The sequence below is a fragment of the Archocentrus centrarchus genome, unplaced genomic scaffold (assembly GCF_007364275.1).
Source record: "Archocentrus centrarchus isolate MPI-CPG fArcCen1 unplaced genomic scaffold, fArcCen1 scaffold_26_ctg1, whole genome shotgun sequence".
Classification (NCBI taxonomy): domain Eukaryota; kingdom Metazoa; phylum Chordata; class Actinopteri; order Cichliformes; family Cichlidae; genus Archocentrus; species Archocentrus centrarchus.
Window position 1 is genome coordinate 300,238 of NW_022060256.1, and position 22,404 is coordinate 322,641.

General features: G+C 42.9%; 2 protein-coding genes across 2 annotated transcripts; one reads left to right on the forward strand and one right to left on the reverse strand.

Moving 5' to 3' along the window:
- The first annotated feature begins 236 nt into the window (after nt 1-236).
- On the forward strand, nt 237-5,156 carry mak16 (MAK16 homolog (S. cerevisiae)). Its single transcript, XM_030723458.1, has 10 exons — nt 237-379; nt 1,031-1,080; nt 1,250-1,359; nt 1,448-1,512; nt 1,941-2,092; nt 2,213-2,267; nt 3,338-3,412; nt 3,492-3,602; nt 3,689-3,754; nt 4,167-5,156. The coding sequence occupies exons 1-10, from the start codon at nt 365-367 to the stop codon at nt 4,371-4,373; spliced, it is 906 nt and encodes a 301-aa protein (XP_030579318.1). The 5' UTR covers nt 237-364; the 3' UTR covers nt 4,374-5,156.
- Nucleotides 5,115-15,720, reverse strand: LOC115775931 (ras-related protein Rab-14-like). The gene is made up of 8 exons (XM_030723459.1): nt 15,571-15,720; nt 14,686-14,744; nt 13,779-13,832; nt 11,939-12,116; nt 10,604-10,670; nt 10,106-10,193; nt 9,973-10,003; nt 5,115-9,729 (listed from the first exon to the last, which is right to left on the reverse strand). Exons 2-8 carry the CDS (start codon nt 14,735-14,737, stop codon nt 9,552-9,554), a joined length of 648 nt encoding a protein of 215 aa, XP_030579319.1. The 5' UTR covers nt 14,738-14,744; nt 15,571-15,720; the 3' UTR covers nt 5,115-9,551.
- Between the last annotated feature and the right edge of the window lie 6,684 nt (nt 15,721-22,404).

The window sequence follows — 22,404 nt, forward strand, 5'->3', positions numbered from 1 at the left end:
GCAGGATGGAGGTTCCTCAGCTCTCCAGGCAGGAGTTTGAAGTCCTCTGATAGTTTGAGGGAGCAGAGGTGCTGCTGGGCCTCCAGCACTGACATGGCAGGTCCTGGCAGGTGTAAATACCACCATCTCCCCCTGCTAAGAGGATGGGATATCCACTGTTATCTTGAGCATGCTCCGCATCTGAAAGCATCGCGATACTTCCTCCGGGGTTACGTCACATCCTATGCAGTTTCCGTCCAAATATCATGGTGTCTGCCTGATAGTCCATGTGGCTCCAGGTCTCGGAAAAAGCACCATAAGTTTAACGTGACTTATTAAATATTATTTTAAACAGTGTGAGGCTGAGAGCCACTCGGACCCGGAAATGCAGCACGACGACGTAAGTATGACGAACTCATATAAATGATGATGTGCGCTGAATGCTAACGCTAGCTGGCCGGTGAGGGCTTCCGAAAAGGTCCATCAGGTTCACCGAAGGTGAACGAAGATAAAATTTTAAGCAGGTCTATCAGCGAAGCTGCAGCAGTTACTGTCACTCATTTATCCGGGGATAAACTAGGCATTTAAACGCAGCGCGAGGCTCAACGGGGTCGCTCGGTTTTCCGGTCACACCAAATTCTATAAAAAAAAACCTCAGCTTTGTCGTTTTTAACTTTTCAGAAAACGGACTGAGCGCTACAACATGAAACAAAGCAGAGTCTGTCAGAGGCCTGTGTGCGGCTCAGTTCGGCCATCATCCTTTTCTCTGTGAGCTCAGTGTGAACAACATAGAGAACTTCGCATTTCAGGCTCCACATGCTAAAAATGATGAACTGTATTCATCCCAAATAACTTCATAAAACTTCAGCACACAGTACCTTCATAAAACAGACTTATTCAAGTAAAAAATAAATAGAAGTTAAGTTATAAACGTGAATAAAAACATGAGTCATTTAAAGAGGAAAAACACATTAGGTTTTGGAGCAGCTGGTGCTTTTTAAAATCAGCTGATTGTGTGGATGTCAGTAACGTGTGTGATGGCTTCCTGCAGGTGATCTGGGACATCATCGGAAACACGCAGTTCTGCTCCTTCAAAGTGAAGTAAGTCTCACACAGGTTGGATTTAGTTATGCAGGTGATTGACGGCTGGACTTTCCTCCTATTTCCTGATGACTATGAGATGGTGTGATGATGATGCTGATGATGCGTGTGCAGCTGGAGTTAGTTTGAGACAAACATAAAATGCCTCAGTCTCCGTTTCTCTGTCCAGGACGAAGAGTCAGAACTTCTGTCGAAATGAGTACAACATCACGGGCCTGTGTAACCGCTCGGCCTGCCCGCTCGCCAACAGCCAGTACGCCACCATCAGAGAGGAGAAAGGTGTGTCTTCACGCTCTGCTTCAGCCTTTAACAGCAGATCCCAGATCAGCAGATCTCAGGAGTAACGTGGGGAATGTTTGTGTTTCAGGGCAGTGTTTCCTCTACATGAAGGTCATCGAGAGGGCGGCTTTTCCTGCCAGGATGTGGGAGAAGGTGAGCAAGGAGCTAACATGGTGGATCATCATGTACCATGACTTCACATATCTGCCCTGAAGTTCTCAGGATGGTTTGAAGCTGCAGGAGGTCAAAGCAGGGTTAGGAAATCTTGTGTAAATGAAGTCAATGAGGGTTGATCAAGTTTATCAATAAAATTACTAAAGCCAGCTGTGGAGATGCTGAAGCAGCTGTGTGATCGCAGGACTGTGATCATTCTGGGGTTTGTATGGTTTTGCATGAGTAATAAAGATTGATTGAATGATGAATTCATTCTTTAAAAGAAACTCTAACATCAGAGTTTGGATGATTCAAACAGTATCTGCTCGTGTGAGACTAGATTTGGTTCCAATTTTGGCTTTATCGGTAAAACTTGGAAGCATTTTTATTTCATCACTGTGTGCATGTGTGTGTCTGCGTGTGTGCAGGTGAAACTCAGTAAGAACTACGAGAAAGCTCTGGAACAGATCGACGAGAACTTGATCTACTGGCCTCGATTCATCCGACACAAATGCAAACAGCGGTTCACCAAAATCACCCAGTACCTGATCCGCATGCGCAAACTGGTCCTCAAGAGGCAGTGAGTACTCAGACCGCACTGCAGTATGTAAAGTACAGCGGGTACTGCGTGCTGTCACATGAGTGCGAGCAGTTTGTATCTCCTCCTGCTGTGCTCAGGTTGCTTGTTTCTGTGTTTCAGGAGGAAGCTGGTTCCTCTCAGCAGGAAGGTGGAGACCAGAGAAAGGAGGAAAGAGGTGAGCGTTTTTAAAATCGCCTCGAAATGAAGGCGTGACGACTTTAAAGTTACAAACAGCGAATCAGCACCTCTCACAGCTGCACAGATCAGAGTCGCAGTCAGACTGTGAGAGTTCACTGTGGACATTTACCTCGAAAACCACATCAGGAAAATCAGGAGCTGAGCTCCAGTTTTCCACAGAGTGGGAACGGTCAGAGCAGAGCTTTTTTCCCCAAGTGAGGAAATGGCAGGAGTTCAGTCCTCCCTGAGGCAGTGCTGACAAAGAGCTGTCAAACTGATATTTAAGATGGGATGGCTGACTCTGCATTAACTCGTACAAGAGAACGTTCCACCTTAAAAGCTACTGGCAGCTCCGTTTGGTGGAGTCAGAATTTTCCCATTAAAAATTAAAACAGAAGCCACCAAAATATCAGAACATGATTCTGAAATTGTTCACAGCTTGCAGCTGCAGGTCTTTGCAGGTTAGTGAACCTGTTCCCATCGTGTTCCTGACCTGCTGCTGTTCTGATTACCCGCAAAATTTTCCTCCAGCTGGTTTCTTTTGTTTGTTGCTCACTCCCAGCTTTTTAGAGACATGTTGCTGCCATTAAATTTAAAATGATCTTCTATTTTCCTTAAAGTGGAAAAAATTCTCAGAATAAACATTTGATATGTTTTCTGTCTTTATTGTGAATAAAATATGGCTTAACCTTTTAACATGAACCTGTAGTATTTTAGGACTTCTGGCTCTTGTGCTGTGTCAGGCTGTTCATACAGACTCAACATTTCCTCTAATTAAAATCGTCTAACTGCAAAGGTCAGAAAGTCTTCATGGCTGCTGCTCTGAGCCTGAATACAGCGACTACCTTACCTCCTGTTTTTATGTGAATTACATTGAACAGATTGTATTAATTCCTTATCTGTGGGCATCACTTCTTTCTCATTCACGTCTCATTTTTGACACCAGGTTATGAATGATCTGACAAACAGCTTCATTGTAAAGTGTCAGTTTGTGTCTGAAAGGAAGCAGCTAACTTCCTGTTAAGCTGGAGCTCTGACAGTCGTTTCTTCTTTGTTGGTGTTTTGTAGGAGAAGGCTCTGATTGCTGCTCAGCTCGATAACGCCATCGAGAAGGAGCTGCTGGAACGACTCAAGCAGGGAACGGTACGCCGCCGTCGCCACAGCGCCCATGCTGAGCACCATCCTGCAGGTGAACTCACATCGCATGTGTTTGTGTTTTCAGTATGGAGATATCTACAACTTCCCCGCGCACGCCTTCGACAGAGCGCTAGAGCAGCAGGACCAGGAGAGCGAGTCAGAGTCTGAGGAGGAAGAGGAGGAGGAGGATGATGAGGTGACGGAGGAGGCTTTCATTACATCAGCAGACTAAACACATTTGTTTATAAAACTTTATTCTAAAAGGGTCTCCTGTGCACGCAGGATGTCGGGCAGAGAGAATTTGTAGCAGAGGAAGAAGTGGAGGAGAGTGACCTGAGTGACTTTGAGGTAAATCTGGGGGAATTCATGAAGCTGACCTGGTCCCTCCAACTTGCATTCTTTATAATAACCAGCAGGGGCCGATCATCTCTGAGACAATGAGCCTCCTGCTCAGCTGATATATCCTGATGAGTTTATGGTCTCAGTTGCTATTTTTGAGCAGGAAGCAGGGGACAATTTAAGATAAAACCAAACACATGGAAATGTGTTTTATTCTTTCATATGTGGGTGGTTGCAGCTCCTCGATGGTATGTGACCTTAAACCTAATTATTGGCTCAAAGGATTCAAAAAGCTTCGTTACCTTTTTCCCGAACAGAAAGCTGTGCAGTTACGCATTTACAAAATAGAATGATTTAAGAACATAAAATAGAATAAAACTCCAAAAGAAAATACTGAAATAACTCGACTTCATCTTCACAGGACATGAACAAGCTGAAGACGAGCAGTGATGAGGAGGAGCAGGACGAGTCCAGTGAGGAGGAGGAGGAGATGGAGGTGCAGATGAAGGCTTCGAGGTCTAAGGGCAAATCTCCAGCGAAAGGCGCAGCAGTGAGGAAGAAGCGATCCTACGTGGAGATCGAGTACGAGCAGGAGACAGAACCTGCCTCCAAGAGCAGAACCACGTAGTGACGCCACGCCGTCAGCTGTCAATCAAACCCGGACTGCTGAGAACACGCCCCCTCACACACTCACCCTGTCGCCATGGCAACATGCAACAGCCGAGGGGGTTTGTCCAATAAGTTGTTCTGTTCCTGTTTAACGTGGCGCGCCGTGTTTCCCTCGGCTGAAAGTCACGTGACCAGCAACGAAGGACGTCAGATCAGATCACCGATGGAAATATCGATTATTCTGCCTTTAATAATCAGCCAAAACAATTTAAAACATGTTTATCAGATTCAATTTTATGTCTATCAAAAGTTAAAACAAAAGTTCTCGTTTCAGAAGCTGAAACTTCAGAAAATGCAAACGATGGATTTGTTCCTCTTTGATCAATCTGCGAGGAACTGTCGCTTTTTGTTTATAGGAGCAGAAAATGGAGCATAAACTGATGTCTGAATGCAGACGGGACACGATATGATCCGAGGAACTGCCCAAAGTGACTTTACTGCCATTGTTCTGACTTTCCAGTTCACATTAACGCAGAGATGATGGACGTGAATAAATCCTATTTCCAGACCTGCGAGTGTTTTTTGTGTTTGCAGTAAAAACGGACTTCCTGCTTTGAGTCACACTTAGAAAAAAAATCTAATGCAGTTTGAATGTAGTGAAATTTTAGTAATAATTAGATTTAATGTGAACTGAGAAAAGACAGTTGAAAGAAAGCAGTGCCCTCTACAGGCAGACAGAGGAAGCAGTCGTGGGCATATGTACAGCATATTTATACTTTATTTACAAATTACTGAGTCTCCATGGTTGCACAATGAGAAAATCATTCAGGTTGAGGATATAAACAATCAAAGAAGCTTTACTTTCAGATTAAAAAAAAATGAACAGACGTTACAGGAAAACAATCCAAGCGAGCCGCCAACTTTCCATAGCGATCCTTATTCGATTTACTGACTGTTTAAGTTATACACAGCGCCCCCCTCAGGCTGATCAGGCTAATGAGTTTGCTACAAGCACACGGAACAATTAAAAAATCAGTAACTTGTTTATGTACTGCATTTATGTCTTAAAAAAATTGTATCTTATGAAGTTGTTTGCTGTAAGATGAATGGTTTCTGTTGCAGCACCTTCTCAGCTCATTTTTACATAAAACTTTGGAATTCGTGAACAGCGTAACGATGGAGTCCATCCTAAATTATTTTTCCCCATTTTAAACACCAGATTTCTGCTGCCTGCTGGCAGCCGTACGCCTTCAGTTTAACTAAGACTTTTGGAAATGCTTTAGCGAGGAAAGCTGGAGAACAGAACTCCAGGGAATTCTGTGACTCCTTGTTGGCTTTCTCTTCGGTTGCTGTGAATTGTTCACAGTAAAGAACGAACTTCAGGTTTTTAATTTTTACAGCAACTGCAAGTTGATCGAAAAGCAGAACTGAAAGGCTTTGTGCACTTGTGAAAGGGGCTTCATTCATAAATCAAGCATTATAGTCAAAGAATGCTGCTTTCCACCAATCAGAGGGCAGTGAAGAGTGACGTCACACCGATCGCTCGCTCCCTATTCAGACAGATGTGGATGCATCAAACCCAGAAGCTGAGGTGAAACTCTGCGAGGACCTCTGGCTTTGAAGTCCTCAAACACTGACGTTTCTACTTGATATGTACACGTGGCCTCAGCGGGACCTGAATCTAAACCACGGTGTCACTGTCGCGAGTGGTAAATGACCAACTGCGCCCCCTTTAAATCCTAAACTACATCATGACAGTACAGCATCCCAGAGGAAACGAAGGTCACCAGTTAAATGAGCTGCAGAGTTGAAAGTAAACTAAACTGATGTTAAATGTGTGGTAAAAATGCAAATAATTAACATAAATACAAAAAAATAAAAACAGGGTCATTTATCATTTCTTTTGGTTTCCTGGCTTTAATCAGTTTACATTTTTGGGGTCATTTTATTTGGTTATAATATTACAGACAACTTTAAAACATTCTGAAAAATATTAATGCCATATTTTCCAATTTTCTGAAAAAAGTGCAGCAAAACTGTAGGAATGTAGAAATAACGTAATTTAAACACATTAAAACATAATTACAAAATGTTAGTGTAATGATTTCGGATACTTTTTGCAAATTCTTGTGCTAGAAAGTCCCAAAATTACCTGAAAGCTTTTAGTAAAATGTTCAAAATGTGTCGCGTTGAAGAGACAAAGCGAGTAAGTCGACTTCGGCTCGTTAGCGGTAGGCTGCACTTTTGTATAATACCACAGGGTGGAGCAGTGAGTCAATTTAACCTTTAACCAGGTAAGTCATCAAGAACACTGTGATAAGAACACCTGGCTGAAAAAAGGCAAAGCCTCTTCAGGATGAGGGGGCAGGACTAAAGGAAACGTTAAACAGTAGTACACCTGCTGGTGTAATGCTGCCCCCTGGTGGTGAAAGTTTTAAGGCTTTTTAAGCTTTAAGGATTTGCAGGACCAAAAGTTCAGAGGATCATACAAAAAGTACCTTTAGATCCATCCATGTTTATATTTACACTTTTACGGTTCTTAATTTTAGTGTAAATAAGAGTAAATAAAGGCGGATTAATTTCAGGTTAAAGCTGTGTTAATTGGTGCATTTTAAAAATTACAGATCTTCTCCCTCACCGCTCCCACTGCTTTAAGTGATTTTAAAAGTACAAGATCTAGCAGAGCTGCATTTGTGGCTTTCTGAAGCCTTTAGCACAGGAATGAGTTTTACAGAGAGAAGAACGGTCAGAAGTGGTTCCTGCGATCACTCTAACACCATGAATTAACTTCTAATAGTTTTGGTGCCACTAAAGAAAACTTTAAAGCACTTCAGGATGTCGACGCTCAGGAACTCGATCCAGAACACAAGAAGGCATCGAGTTTGTTCACAAAGCAAAATCTCCTGCAGACATCAGGAGTGGAACTTTTTAAACTGACACATAATCAAAGCAGTGATGTCTCCACCGCAGTGCAACCATTCAGTGATGAAACAGAAACCAGAGGAACACACCGGGGTAAAGTGTAATCCTGGCCTAATATGGAAACCAAAACCAAACAGAAACAAGCAGGAATAAATTAAGAGTCACTTCCACCTGTGCCACTTTCCCTCCCTTTAAAATGCACCAACATGAAGGGAGGCAAAACAATGGCCACAATGGGGAGCTGTGGAAACATCCCGTATTTATTTGGTTAAAACCAACAACAGCAGCAAGAAAAAAAAAAAAAAAAAAAAAAAAAAAAAAAAAAAAGACATTTCATAAAAATCTATCCTGAACTCGTGATCCAGCGAGGGACCGTTGTGACATTCAGGTTCAGGTTCTTCATCAATCAGCTGCTTCATCTCCTCACAGAGCGGCAGACTCGGAGTTACAGGAGTTTAAGGATTTTATAAAGCAAAGTGTGGCGGTTTGGTTACTGGGTGGAGCTTGGGGGGGGTGGGACTGATGCAGATAATTTTCAGTGTAATCTGATGGTGTGGGGTTTTGACTGCCCTTCAGTCATTCTTTGTTGAAAATTAATTTTTATGCATGTCGGATTCGGACGGGGTTTCGGGTCCTCAACCTATGTCTGATATGTTTCTGAACTCAGATATGAGGACTTTCCTAAAGCAATTTTCCAATCTTTTCCAAGCTCCTGTAATTTTCATGCATTCAGACAATGTTATACAAAATATGAAATATACCGTCGCTTCTTATATTGCACAGGACTGGCCAAAGAAACGACCTGGCAGCTCTGCTGGCCGGCTGAGTGTTTCGGATGCAGCCGCTCACCGTTTATAAATGCAGGTAAACTAAAAACGCCAATAAAAGCCAAAATGCCGTCACGATACGCGATGGTTTAGGTATTAAATTTTGGCAAACGCGTTCCCTGTTTTTGTGCTCAGAATCAGCTCATGGTACCTGAAATCTTGTCTCTTACGTGCAAATTCTACAGCTTCATATTCAGATGTCTGTTTATAGAGACTGAGTTAAAACGGGATCAGCAGATGGTAAGTTCAACATACTGTTTGAACTTTAAAAGCCTGCAATCGTACATTCCTACCATGTCTGCATGTGGGTAAAGTCCTCCCAGCTTCAGCGCGCTCTACAGTGGGTTTTATGGTTCTGAAGATTACAAACGTCCGCTGGCTCTCGCTGCGTTCTGTCTTCCCGTTCATTTTTGCGTGATGACCGTAAACGCCGACAACCTTAACAAAATTTCCAGGCAGGCCTTCTCATTGCTGAGCATCAAGAATTCAAGGTGAGCTGAAATATCCAGGTAGAGCAAACAAATCGATGGAATTTCAGACACATGTAAGACATGAATATAAATGCAGAAGTGAGAAATGGGCATTAGAACAATGTGGACTTGGACCAAGAGTGAAGTCTCTCAGTCTTTCAAGATGCTAAATCTATAATACCTTCACTTTAATACCAGTCTACCCTATTCTGGACTTGGCACAGTCGAGGCCTGGCCTACATTCAGGCCATTGGTACCCGACTGGTGATCCAGGTTCAACTTTGGATGCGTCCATTGTGATGTCCTGCTGTTTCATCTGGATTGGTCCAATTTGAGGCATTCTGATTGGTTTGTTTAAGGGGAAGCACAAATTTTATTCAAAACCAAATGTTAACTACCTGTGATTGACTCAAATCAGCAGAGTCCAGACTGAGAAGAGACTTCAGAGTCTGGTTTCAGAGTTATTCTAAATCATATTCTTGGACTGCCTTTGGGGTAAGCGTGCCTTGCATGTGAGCTGAAGCATCCTCGATCATAACGAGGTCAGGAAAGCGGTCCAATCTTAGAGGGATTCTCTGGATTTGGGATTAAAGCGCTGTGGGTTTATAAGAATCAGATTAACACAGGTTTGGGTTAAGACTGAATATGGATAAAGAGTGATTTAATCTGAGCAGAACGATCTGGTGGAGGTGCAGGTTGGTCCTGATTTGGGACCCATTCAGAGCTGGTAAACACTCTGGAGAATTGTGTGTTTCTAGATTCTGGTTGTCCAGATTTGGTCAAAGTTGGTGAAGTCCTGAATGGATGGCAGACTGCTGAATCTTGCTTTGGGTAGTGAACTGAGGTCTGGATTTGAAAATAGATGGTTGAACAGTGCCAATAAAGAATGGAGACCGGTACTGGATGTGAGACTCTTGTTAGTGCCTGGTGGAGTCCGTGTGTTGGTCTGTTTGATGTGTTTGTACTTTCTGTCTGTGGTTAACAGCTGCAGCCTTCTTTAGCCGGCTGGCTGTCGGCGTTAAGGCGTCCTCCTTGCGGTGCCGAAGGTTTGTGCTGGACTCCTGACTCTGCGGCGTTCAGGTCCAGGCTCCCATCTTGGATGTTCTGGTAGATCCTCTTTGCTGCCTCCAGGAAGGCCTCCTCCACATTCTCCCCTCTGGAGAAGAAGCAGGAGGCCAAAATCCTCAGTACTTTTTGAAATATTTACAGATTAGATATTTTAGATCTCTTTGAAAGCTCTGAGATACAACAGTTCACCAACTAAGGCTGTGAGTAAGTCATCACGAAGACCGTAAAACCACATGTTCATGCATTTCATTGGAGCACTTTGTGGTTTTTGAATGAAATAATATTCATATTCAACCCATGACGAGGTTCTCATCTGTGATGCTGTACTCACGTCTTGGCGCTGGCCTCGAGAAACAGCAAACCTGATCAACAGGAAGCAGAAATCAGAAGTCAGTGAGTCTGTGTCCTGTTTTCTGCTGCTGAACATATATTTGAGCCTTTTGGGGATCGAGCAGGTGTCTCACCGTTCTCCTCGGCAAACTGTTTGGCTTCCTCGTACGTCACGTCTCTCTGAGCCTCCAGGTCAGCCTTGTTCCCGATCAGAATAATCACCTACGACACAGGAAACACACAGACTGAGCAGCAGGATTTCACCCGGATCACTTAAAACTAACATTTTTTCATGTCGGAGCTAAACAGAAGATTTAATGTTTGACAGGTAAAAGTGCGCATCACACGGTGGCTTAAAAGCTGTTGATTACCTGTGCAGGGTTACTGCATGCTTTAAAGGTGAGTAATGTTGCAACAACAGCTTGTTTACCCCAGGTGAGTCTGTAATACTGTATGGCTACTAAGTCTTATTTACTTCTGTCTTAAACCCCACCAGTTCTGCTGGTTCAGTCTGACCACAGACTCAGTTTTTAAAGCATTTGGCTTCCTCATCTGCCTAAAAATAATTTCAAGCATTTAAAATTCTCAGCACCGAACCTCACTGATGAGCAGACTGATGTGTGTGCACTCACTGTGTTTGGGTTGGTCAGGTTCCTAGCGTCCGTCAACCAGCTGCTCAGATGATTGTAGGTACTTCTCCTGAACACAAACACACAAAAAAAAAAATCAGTTATTCTTAAAGTCAGCACACACACAGCAGCAGCACCGACAGCCAGGGTGCAGTCAGAGTCATGGTCTGACAAATATTTAGTTTGGACAACAATCCTAAAAAGGAACCGGTTCTTGGTCCCCAGTCAGGCAATCTGCAAAGGTTCTCCATGAAATCAGAGACTTTGCATTTGCTCCCTCTCAGGGAGGATCTCTGTTTTGTAGATTGAACCTAAAATTCAAACGTTACCTCACATCGTCAAAGCCTCCACCTGGGCTGATGGATGGCAGCTTGGAGGATTAAACGTTTTTCAAAATACATCAAATTTGTAATTCTGCATTTATACATCAACAGTAACTTCATGACATAATGCATAATAGTACTGAGTGCTTTTAAAGGGACGGTCACCCCCGAAAATCATACATACATGTGATCGACAAAAATGGCACTCACATAGGAACTTTTTTCTTTCTGATGTCAAAATAAAAACAAGCAAAATGAAAAACCTCAGCTGGGGTGGGTGGGGTGCCATTCATTTTCATTTCCTGTCATGAGCCTCGCATCACGCCTCAATGCGAGATTCCTCCTGCTAACTGATAAGCTGCTCACAGCAGGGTCTGTGGATTTTTCTGAGGCCTAAAACTTTTTAAAATTTTGCATCTTATTTCTAATCAGACTAGAGCTTATGCATCTAATGTATTTAATCTAGCATGACTTTATGTGGACGGGCTTTTAGTTTATTATTAATCTGCTTTCTAATGGTTCTAATTATATTACTGGTTGTCCTACATGTAGGCCATTTTAAATCTGCTTTTATTTCTTGGACGTTTCTCATTATTTGAAATGACTTTTCACTGCATATTATTTGATTTATTTTATTGCTTTTTGTCTTATTAGTCTGCTGGTCCCCTGTGACGCATGCTGACCTCTGTGAAAGGTGCTCTGCAAACAAAGTGTGATTGAGGATTTCTGGAAAGAGAAGTTGCTGTTTTTCCAAATTTATTTTCTTTCTACAGCTGGTACCTCCAAAACTGGGCAACTTGCACCAAAAAGCTAAATACACAGCTCTGCAGACCAGAGGAGATGTGCAGATTTAACTTAAGGGCAAAGTGTCCCTGTAGGGAAATACGATGGCTGCTTTTGACTGTTTTTCTGAGGTCTTTCAGCACTTTCACTACAATACAGGACACTGATGCTCCTCCTCTGGCTCTGCGGACTGTGAGCACTCCAAACCATCTGGCCACGCCCACCTCTGTACCTGGTGATGTCGTAGACCATCAGGGCGCCGGCAGCCCCCCTGTAGTAGGACCTGGTGACGGCCCTGAAGCGCTCCTGACCGGCTGTGTCCCAGATCTGCAGCTTCACCTTCTGCCCGTGGACTTCCATGATCCTCGTCCCAAACTCCACCCCAATGGTGTGAGGACAGTCCGCCATGACTGCACATATACACATATCACAGTGACATCACAGTGGTGCACAGGAAGTAAACAAGGTGTGGTCACCAAAAGCTATCCAATGGTAAAAATTACTTCCTTTGCAGAGACGGAAAAAAGCAAATTTTTAAATTTACTTTTAGAGCCACCAAATGATACAAATCAACTCTGAGAAAAAAAAAATTTTTTCTCGTCTTGTTCACCCATTTGGCTCGTCACTGCCACACAGGGTACAAAAACATTTTAAACTGATCTGAGTTCAGAGTGTTTATGTTTAAAATGCATTTTATATGCATCATCTTTAGAGTCCCGAAATCTGCAGGAAGCTCAAAAAGTGATAAAAATCAAATTTTTTTTCTTAGCGTTATTAACACTGAATATTAAAAACAGCTTCATGCTTATTTTCTCATCATCTCAAAGTCATGATAAAAAACCCTGCTAAATGTTTCCACAGTTAAGAGGCTTTGTGTTCTATTAAAATAAAGAAAACCAATAAATTCTCACATTTATGAAGCCTGACGCTCCCTCATTATTACTGCTTTGCACTAAATGATTACTGTACTGTATATATTCTGTATATTTTGTAATACTGTGTTATAGTTGTGTAATATTGTGTTATAGTTTTTATACTTATTTGTTTTTATGTAAGCACGAAGCACTGCAGCAATTTCCTAATGTTGTGAACCTGTTCACCCATATGGCAATAAAACCTTCTGATTCTGATTGAATTATTGAAAAAGTGCATAAAATCTTCTGCTTATGAGCTTATTGACTCTTACAGCTTTGGTATTAAACTGGGATGATGATGAATTCCCAACTGACATATTTGAAATTATTATAAAAAAATAAACAAAGACTTTAAAACATGACTGGAACAGGATCTCTGGCCCTTGGCTTTCAAAATAAAAGACCTAAAAACACAAACAGCATCACTAAATGCTCCTTTCTTACTTTTATTTCCTTTCAACCCCAAAGTTATTCCTTCCCACCATCGCCAGGTGCCACTCACTGGGGTTCCTTGATAATATTGCAAGGTCTTTACCTTACTACATAAAGCACACTGAGGAAACCGGTGTCTCAATTGACGCTGTAATAAAACTGAACTGAATGCTAGTTTTATTATTAATTCAAGAATTTCAGTCTGTGGTGATGTCAAAGTCGTATTTTTCCCAACACACAATCAAAACGAAATGTATTCTGTTTCCTGTCATACTGAAAGAAAGAAAAGGAAAATGTTCTCAGATTCAAGCAGCTGGAATAAGAAAACATTTGACAGTTTTCACATAATTCGATTGTGGTAATAGTGCAGGTTCATCTTCTGCCTTTTAAGAGGTTAAACTACAGCTGTTCCTGCTGTAAATATACTCATTCATTGAACAGATATCCATGTGTTCACCCCAAATTTAAACCTCCTACTTTAAGTATTTGCTGCAGATTACAATTAAAGCTCTAAGGAGCAAAACGTGGTATTAGGCCAGCCCAGCATGGACTTGTGCAGCCCTCTGAGCTCCTGTCTAACTCATTTCTCCTGGATCATTGATGGGGGTTCTCATCTTCATCATGTCTGACATTACAATCAAACTTTTTAAAAATCCAGAAGCATTAAACTTGAGGGGGAAAAAATAAAAAATAAAAAAAGGAGAGAAGGAGGAGAGAGGCACTCACATTTTTTCTCTGTGAACTGATGCAGCAGACACGACTTCCCAACGCCCATATCTCCTGCAGACACACAAACATAGGTGAGTGCTGGCCATGAAAAAAAACGTTCTATTCTGCTCGCTCACTGCTCTACATTTACATTCCTGGACTTTACCAGAGCAGCTCTGCATTCACAGTTCAAAATCCTCTTTATTTATGATCTCCATCTGCTTCAGACACAAGCACAAGGTTCTGCCCCTCAGCAGGCTTCTGGAAACTGGCCAATCAGAAGAAAGTGGGCTGAGTAAGGACTGTGTGAATCAGTGATTCATAAAGTGCTGCAGGTGGACCCAGATAAATAATTAGCAAGAAATAAAAGAATAAATAAACCTGTTAATTTGCTATTCAGTAAGTTGGTTTTAAATTTTTAAAAAAAGAAAGAAACTGAACTCATGAAATTATGGGATAAAAAGAAATGCCATGTTATTCTATTTTCACATAAACCTCAGCAAGCAAAACACAAACACTGAAACAAACTAATGAAAACACAGAATGAAACACCTGAGGCCCATGTGGTTCAAGGTTTGTGAACAGTTTGTATAAAACTAAATGCAGGTTTTTGTACACGTTCTGTTTACTAAACCCTTTTTTGAATAAAAATGACTGAAAACCAGTATTAATAACAGGACATGATATTAATAACAGATAAACAGAAAACCCACTTGGTCACTCAAAAACACTGAATCTGTTCACAGAGCCCTCTGCTGGAAGCACAGCACTGAGTGCTGCCTCTCCACAGGCTTCCAGATGCAGTCCAATCAAAAGAAAGTGGGTTTTTAGGGAGGGAGGGGGTGAGGAAGCTACAGTCAGATAAATGAGGATGCAAAACTGCTCTGGTAGAGTCCCAGCAGCAAACACAGAGAGCGGCACTCACCGATGATGATGTATTTGAAGATGTAGGAGTAGTTGTAAGGTGCGGCTGTCATTGTGATCCTGTGGAGGAAAAAACTGTTTTAGACAGTCTTGCACATTGGTGGCTGCTGCAAGATAGTGCTGCAAATGTTCTTGCACTTTATCGCCAAAGTTTTGTATTATTCTGATGACTAATGAAAGAACTAGAAAGAATTGCATATCTCAGCAATTATGACAACCCGACCTTAATTATGCACTTCTGTAATGCAACGTGTACGACAAAAGAGGCAAAAGCCACTCTAATTAGAATTGCCACAGCTCAGTCAATTTTTGGAAATTTTAAATAATTCAAAAAGCTCTGTGATTCTCAGGGGCTTCCAATAATCCAAATAAAAAACAAACAAAAACAAAACAAAACAAAACAACAAACAAACAAAAAACCCAGAGAACTTTGAACTCTTTAGGTGGATACCTAACGGGGGTCCATCCCCGGTCTGAGAGCCCGGGTCACTGTGATCCTCTGAGCCTGGTCTCAGCCTCCAAACAAACCGGGGGAGCTCAGAGGAGGAAGCAGAGGCTGAGCTCGCAGCTGGCCGGCTAACCCCGACCCCAGCGTTAGCTTTAAACACCATGACAGCCCCGCGGAGAGGGCGCCCTCAGCCGCACCACCCGTATGAAACTCCATCAGCTGAAGCCCCCTCTGAGCCGTCCTCTGTGCCCCCCGGAGCCCCCGGAACCACCGCCGAAGTCCCCCCTCCGCCGTGGAGCCAAGTGGCTACCAGCTGCACTGCTGTCTACGCCTTGCTAACGGCTAAGGGCAGGAGGCCACTTTCTGAAGCCTTTACAGTAAAAATAACCGGATAATGAACCACATAAGCAGGAGGTGCTGTGCATCCTTGTGTTTTACCTTCAGTCTGGGCGTCTATCCGACCTGTAATCCTGGGTAAAATGCCGTTAGCCGGGCAGTTTGGGTTGATGCTTAGCCTGCTGAGCCGTCAGGGACCCTTCCGCCTCTTCCGTGACTCTTCCTCACCGGCGAGAAAACGAGCAGTATCGCGAGACCTACAGCCTTTTACTGGCACCCAGCGAACAACCGGGGAAACGACTCGCAGTTTTTGTAGCCGTATTTATTTACATTTTTGTTTATCTATTTTTGTGAATAAGTGCGCCGAATTAGTCAATAGAAGCCCATGTTTTATATGGATCAGTCGATGCAGAAGCACATTTGACCAAATTGCTGTGATAGTAAAGAAAACTGAAAAGCTTGATCATGGTCAGGCAAGTTCTGCACTCAGAAACAGTAGGCCACCTTTTCCATGGGTTCGACAGATTTATGCTTTAGACGCCTAAGACAAAGCAACTCCTCCGTGATCCAAAAGTCATCTTCATCTGCCCGCAAAAAAAGGAACAGCTGTGTGGCATCTGTGCTCTCATCATATGTAATGTAGTTTAAAAAAAAAATCAAAAGTCTTTTTTGACACTTGATATTTTAATACTGATATTTTAAGTTACCTGACATATCTTCGATTCGCTGCCCAACCGTGCTTATGGACAAACTATTATTGAAGTTTTTTTTCTCCGGCACAGTAGTAGTGAGGCACTGTTTTATTATGTCATCATCAGGGAGAGGTTCCCCATGTCAGGCAATGAGTAAGTTACGTCGTAACTGGCTATTGTCTTGTGTTTGTTAGCACAGAATGACTAGCTGCCATTTGTGTAACTCTTGTCTTTTATCCTGTGTCCCTCCCCAAACAGCCTGAGCCTGTTTCTGCCAGAGGTTTCTTCCTGTTAAAAGGGAGTTTTTCCTTCCCACTGTCACCAAGTGCTTGCTAATAGGAGGTGGTTTGTTTGGTTTTTTCTGTATTGTATGGTCTTTACCTTACAATGTAAAGTGCCTTGAGGTGATTGTTTGTTGTAATTTAGTGCTATATAAATAAAATTGTGTTGAATTGAATCTCTTTTCTCAGTACGTGTAGTACATGCAGGTATGTTTGGTTTCATAGGTTTGCTACATATAATTTTTCATCACTGCAACTGTTTCATGGCAACTCAAACACCCAAATTTTCCATTGACCTCTATAAATAAATATCCATTTCCCCAAGAATAAAATTTTCTGCACTCGCTTTTAATCCTGTGTGACTTCGGTTCTGCCATACTTAGTCAAACATCCGAAAAGTTTTCTTTGCGCTTTTTTTTGTGTAGAAGCGGCCTTGTTTAAGACAACAGCTCCACCTAGTGGAAACGAGGAGTACAATACAATTAAGCACATGTTTCATGTATGGGACATGTTATACACTATATTGCAAAAGTGTTCACTTGTCTGCCTTCACACACATATATGAACTTGAGGGACATCTCTTTCTTAATCCATAGGGTTTGATATGATGTTGGTCCATGCTTTGCAGCTATAACAGCTTCAACTGTTCTAGGAAGGCTTTCCACATGGTTTGGGAGTGTTTATGGCTGGCTTGCAGTCTCCGCTGTAATTCATCCCAAAGGTGTTCTGTCGGGTTGAGGTCAGGACTCTGTGCAGGCCACTCAAGTTCTTCCCCACCAAACTGGCTCATCCATGTCTTTATGGAGCTGCTTTGTGCACTGGTGTGCAGTCATGTTGGAACAGAAAGGGACCATCCCCAAACTGTCACCACGAAGTTGTGAGCATCAAATTGTCCCAAATGTCTTGGTCTGCTGAAGCATTAAGAGTTTCTTTCACTGGAACTAAGGGACCGAGTCCAATTCCTGAAAAACACCCCCACACCATAATCCCCCCTCCCCCCAAACTTTACACTTAGCACAATGCAGTCAGACAGGTATTGTTCCCCTGGCAAAAACCAAACCCAGACTCCGCATGCTTTACACCACTGCATCTGACACTTTGCATTGTGCTTGGTGATGGAAGGTTTGGATGCAGCTGCTCAGCCATGGAAAACCTATGCCAAGAAGCTCTCTACACACTGTTCTTCAGCTAATCTGAAGACAACATGCAGTTTGGATGTTTGTTGTGATTGACTCTGCAGAAAGTTGGTGACCTCTGTGCACTATGACCCTCAGCATCTGCTGATCCCGCTCTGGGATTTTATGCGGCCTACCACTTCATGGCTGAATAACTGTCATTCCCAGTCACTTCCACTTTATTATAATACCACTAAGATTTTACGGTGGAATATTTATTAGCAAGGAAATTTCATCACTGGGCTTGTTGCACAGGTATCATCCTATCACAGTACCACATTGGAATTCACTGAGCTCCTGAGAGCGACCCACAAATGTATGTAGAAACAGTCTGCATGCCTAGGTGTTTAATTTATACACCTGTGGCCATGGAAGTGATTGGAACACCTGAATTCAGTGATTTATATATATATATATATATATATAAAAAATCCCAGCTCGCCCCTACGGGCGGTCTATTTTGCCCTCCAAGCTCGGGTCCTCTACCAGAGGCCTGGGAGCTTGAGGGTCCTGCGCAGTATCTTAGCTGTTCCCAGTATTGTGCTCTTCTGGACAGAGATCTCGGATCTCATTCCAGGAATCTGCTGGAGCCACTCTTCCAGTTTGAGGATCACTGCCCCGAGTGTTCCGATTACCACGGGGACCACTGTTACCTTCATCTTCCACATCCTTTCCAGCTACTCTCTGAGCCCTTGGTATTTGTCGAGCTTCTCGTGTTTCTTCTTCTTGATGTTCCCGTCACTTGGTATTGCAAGTCTATCACCACGACTTTCTTCCTTTGTTTGTCCACCACTATGGTTAGCCACCACAAGGTTATCTGTCTGTATCTGGAAGTCCCACAGGATCTTAGCTCTGTTGTTCTCAACCACCCTTGGGGGCGTGTCCCATTTTGAACTCGGGACTTCCAGGTCATATTCGGCACAGGTGTTCCTGTATACTATGCCGGCCACTTGGTTATGGCGTTCCATGTATGCCCTGCCTGCTAGCATCTTGCACCCTGCTGTTATGTGCTGGATTGTCTCAGGGGCATCTCTGCACAGCCTGCACCTGGGGTCTTGCCTAGACCCCAGCCTCTATTGATCTTGTACTTAGAGCTTGCTCTTGTGCTGCCATGATTAGCGCCTCTGTGCTGTCTGTCAGTCCAGCCTTGTCCAGCCATTGGTAGGATTTCTCTATGTCAGCCACTTCTTCTATCTGCTGGTGGTACATGCCGTGCAGAGGGCTGTCCTTCCATGATGGTTCCTGTTCTTCGTCCTCTTCTTTCTCAGGTTTCTTCTGCCTGAGGTACTCACTAAGCACATGATCCCTTGTGGCCATCTTCCTGATGTATTCATGGATCTTTGTTGTAGGATAGTGGTTCTGACACTCACTAGTCCTCGGCCACCTTCCTTCCGTTTAGCGTACAGTCTCAGGGTGCTGGATTTGGGGTGAAACCCTCCATGCATGGTAAGGAGCTTTCTTGTCTTAACATCAATGGCTTCCATTTCCTCCTTTGGCCAGCTTATTATCCCAGCAGGGTATCTGATAACTGGCAGGGCGTAGGTGTTGATAGCCCGGATCTTGTTCTTCCCATTCAGCTGCCTCTTCAGGATTTGCCTTACTCTCTGCAGGTACTTGGAGGTTGCGGCTTTCCTAGCGGCCTCTTCATGGTTCCCATTTGCCTGTGGGATTCCAAGGTACTTGTAGCTGTCCTCAGTGTCTGCAATGTTGCCTTCTGGTAGTGTAATCCCCTCAGTTCTGACTACTTTTCCTCTCTTAGTTACCATCCGACTACACTTCTCCAGTCCAAATGACATGCCGATATCATTGCTGTAGATCCTGGTGGTATGGATCAGCGAATCGATATCTCTTTCACTCTTATATCACTGTTTCTGTCCTTCCAAAGAGAGATAGTGGAAGAATCTCCCATCTTGTTAAATCTTCTCTTATTTATTTTATTAGCTGTTTATAATTTGAATTTAATAGTTGTGTAGAGTGGGATGTTAGTGTAATTCCAATGTATTCAAAGCTTTTCTGGGAGTGTCTGAAGAACAGTAGATCACTGAATTGCAATCATCAGGCTCCGGATAGCATTGCCTTGAATTTTAGTTTATTTTGACTAGAATATTTGTTAAAATCTTTAAATCCCACAGGCTACAGAAGAGGGTGGGCTCCTTCCCCGCCTTTATTACTGTTATAATAGCAGTTGCCCATTGATTTATGGGGAAAACAACATGTTTCTCCTGTTTCTTGTGTATCGTTTTACATAAACTTCAGCTGAGCCTATTTATAAAGACTTGTTATTTAAGTTTCTGGATGATTTCTCTTATTTCTTTTTCTGTGATTGGCCTGATCAGGTCAGTTGACTTGTCACTGTATAATTTAGTCATATTAAGCTGTCCCGAAAAGTTGAATCATCTCAGACATATTGTCTTGATTTTGACCTTCATATAGATTTGTATAGCAGGCTGCACATTTGCTTTGAGACAAAAAGAACACTGAGTAGGACATGTAACAGTAATATATAAATCTGCATAGAAGGTTCTTTCAGGTGAGGCCCAGACTTGCTCACCACTTCAATCAAAGAGGAGAAAGTTGAGTATCTGAAAAACTCTTATTTTTGCTCCCAGTGTGATTGTGAGAAGACAAGAGCGTTACAGGGTTAACTGTGTTGACTGCCATCTCGAGAGACGTCTCGACATATTTGTCACTGAGGTTTCGTAGAAAACTGGCAATAGGATGATGAGCCTGCTGATTTGAACTTAAGAAAAACATTTTTATGAAAGAAAAGAGAGAGGAGTAATAAATGCTAAAATAAAATGATTTACTACAAGACTGAAAAAAAGTTTATCTGTGTCTCAGGATTCAGATCTCAACTGTCTCCACCTCCCAGAAGACTGTGAGGGAAATCAGAGCAACAACAGCAGCAGGAGCAGCAAGGCAAAGGGACAGAGAGGACTTCACAGAATGCACCACAGCAACTACCACTGCACTGTGATGGCTCTGTGCTGGGGTCAAACACAGGGAGAGGACAAGGCCACGAAAGCAGTGGGAATGACCCTCAGAGATGGTAACTGTGGAATCAGTATTAGTCCACAGACTGTGGGGCAAATGGGGACATTGTGGGAGTTGCAGAGATTTGCAACTGAGCTCTGTGCATTCTGTGGAGAATTTAGACTGACCACATTAGAGCTGAGGTGGCAACTCAGACTGGACCAGACTGGATGAGGGTGTCTTTTGTGTTACCGGATGACGACTTGAGAATAACCATGAGACTGGACAGATGATTGTAATGACCATACAAAGGGGAAAGAGAAGAGGGAGGACCTGACTCCTTCTGTGCAGATGCACAGAGAGGAACAGTCCACACATCATGAGAATGAATCCACTACACACACATTACTCACTGAAGCAATAGCTGCTCTAGAGAGAAAACAGGAAGCAGAGCTCACACCGTTAACTGAAACACATGCCACCCACATGCCACCCACGTGCCACCCACTCAGCTGTGAAATAAAGTGAATTCACACTGCAGCCACAGATGAGTGGATGATATGTAAATTCAGTCAGTGTTTCAGACCATTGCTGAAAGATTCACAGTTCCACTCGCATGTTTTGAAGGTTTTAAAGCACGACTTAAGCTTTTGTTCTTGCTACCACACTGCCCTATTAACCAGCTAGCCACAGATGTGATGTGTGTTTTTGGGCTCTGAAATCAGTTCCTGTGGGGTTCTGGTAGTAAATAAATGACTGTGATGCTTTCACTATGGTGTTTAGTCCTTCTTCCAGACTGTGTGTGTATGAGAGGAAACTTTGTGAATCTGCTGTGGATGACATAAACATAATGCTTGCAGTTTCACATTACACTCATAAACACATTACATGCAACCACAGGAGCTACAGCACACATACATGAAGGCTCAGATGAAGACTATGAAGAAAGATGGTTCAGCGTAGGTTGCAGCAAAGACAGGATTAAACTAAGTTGGTTATTTTGGAGTGATCCCAGGTGTGCAGGTGTAGTCTCTCCTCCTGATGAGGCTGTTCTACATCGCATTAGCAAACTGATGATACATGGCAGGATTTGGGTCCTCGAGTGAGACGTGCTTCTCAATCCAGAAGGGTCTCCATGACTGAGGATGGTGTTCAGTTTAACCCACACTTGCAGGTATACCGACAGAAGTCCACATGTCCACATAGAACTGTACAGCACGAGGAACACAAAACTGGGAACCACATTTTTGTAAAGAACAAAGTCTCCTCTCAAGGGTGGGGTAATTGTTGCTTGTGAGAAATCAGCAGGGAAGAGAAGATTAAAAAGATCAGGGAGAGATTTGTGCACGCAGTAAACAAAGCTGGCCAGGCACACACAGAAGTCCCAAATACATGTTAGCATTGCAGCATTTAAGCAAAAAGCAACTGAGGAAATATGCACAGGACTTCTCACCACAGCTAGTTTGCAGACCGTGTCCCTGGTTAGGCTTTTAAGACACCTGTTGAACTGGCTTCTAATCCAAAATCTTTAAAGCTTGCTTGTATATTAATAATACAGGTTTTATTGCTGATTTATTGCTGATTTTAACATACATTAACCAGGCAGCCTTTACATGATTGAAAAACACACTGATCATTTCTAAGCCACTGTCACAGATTAATGAGCTGCCTGTTCAGTTAATTTCTTCTGTAAGATTGCATGTTTTTAGGTGAAGACGCTTATTTTTGTCAAGATAAATTATTACCAGCTCTGCCACAAACTTTTCAGTAACCTCCGAGACTGCAGGAAGAACTGAAACTGGTCTGTTGTTACAC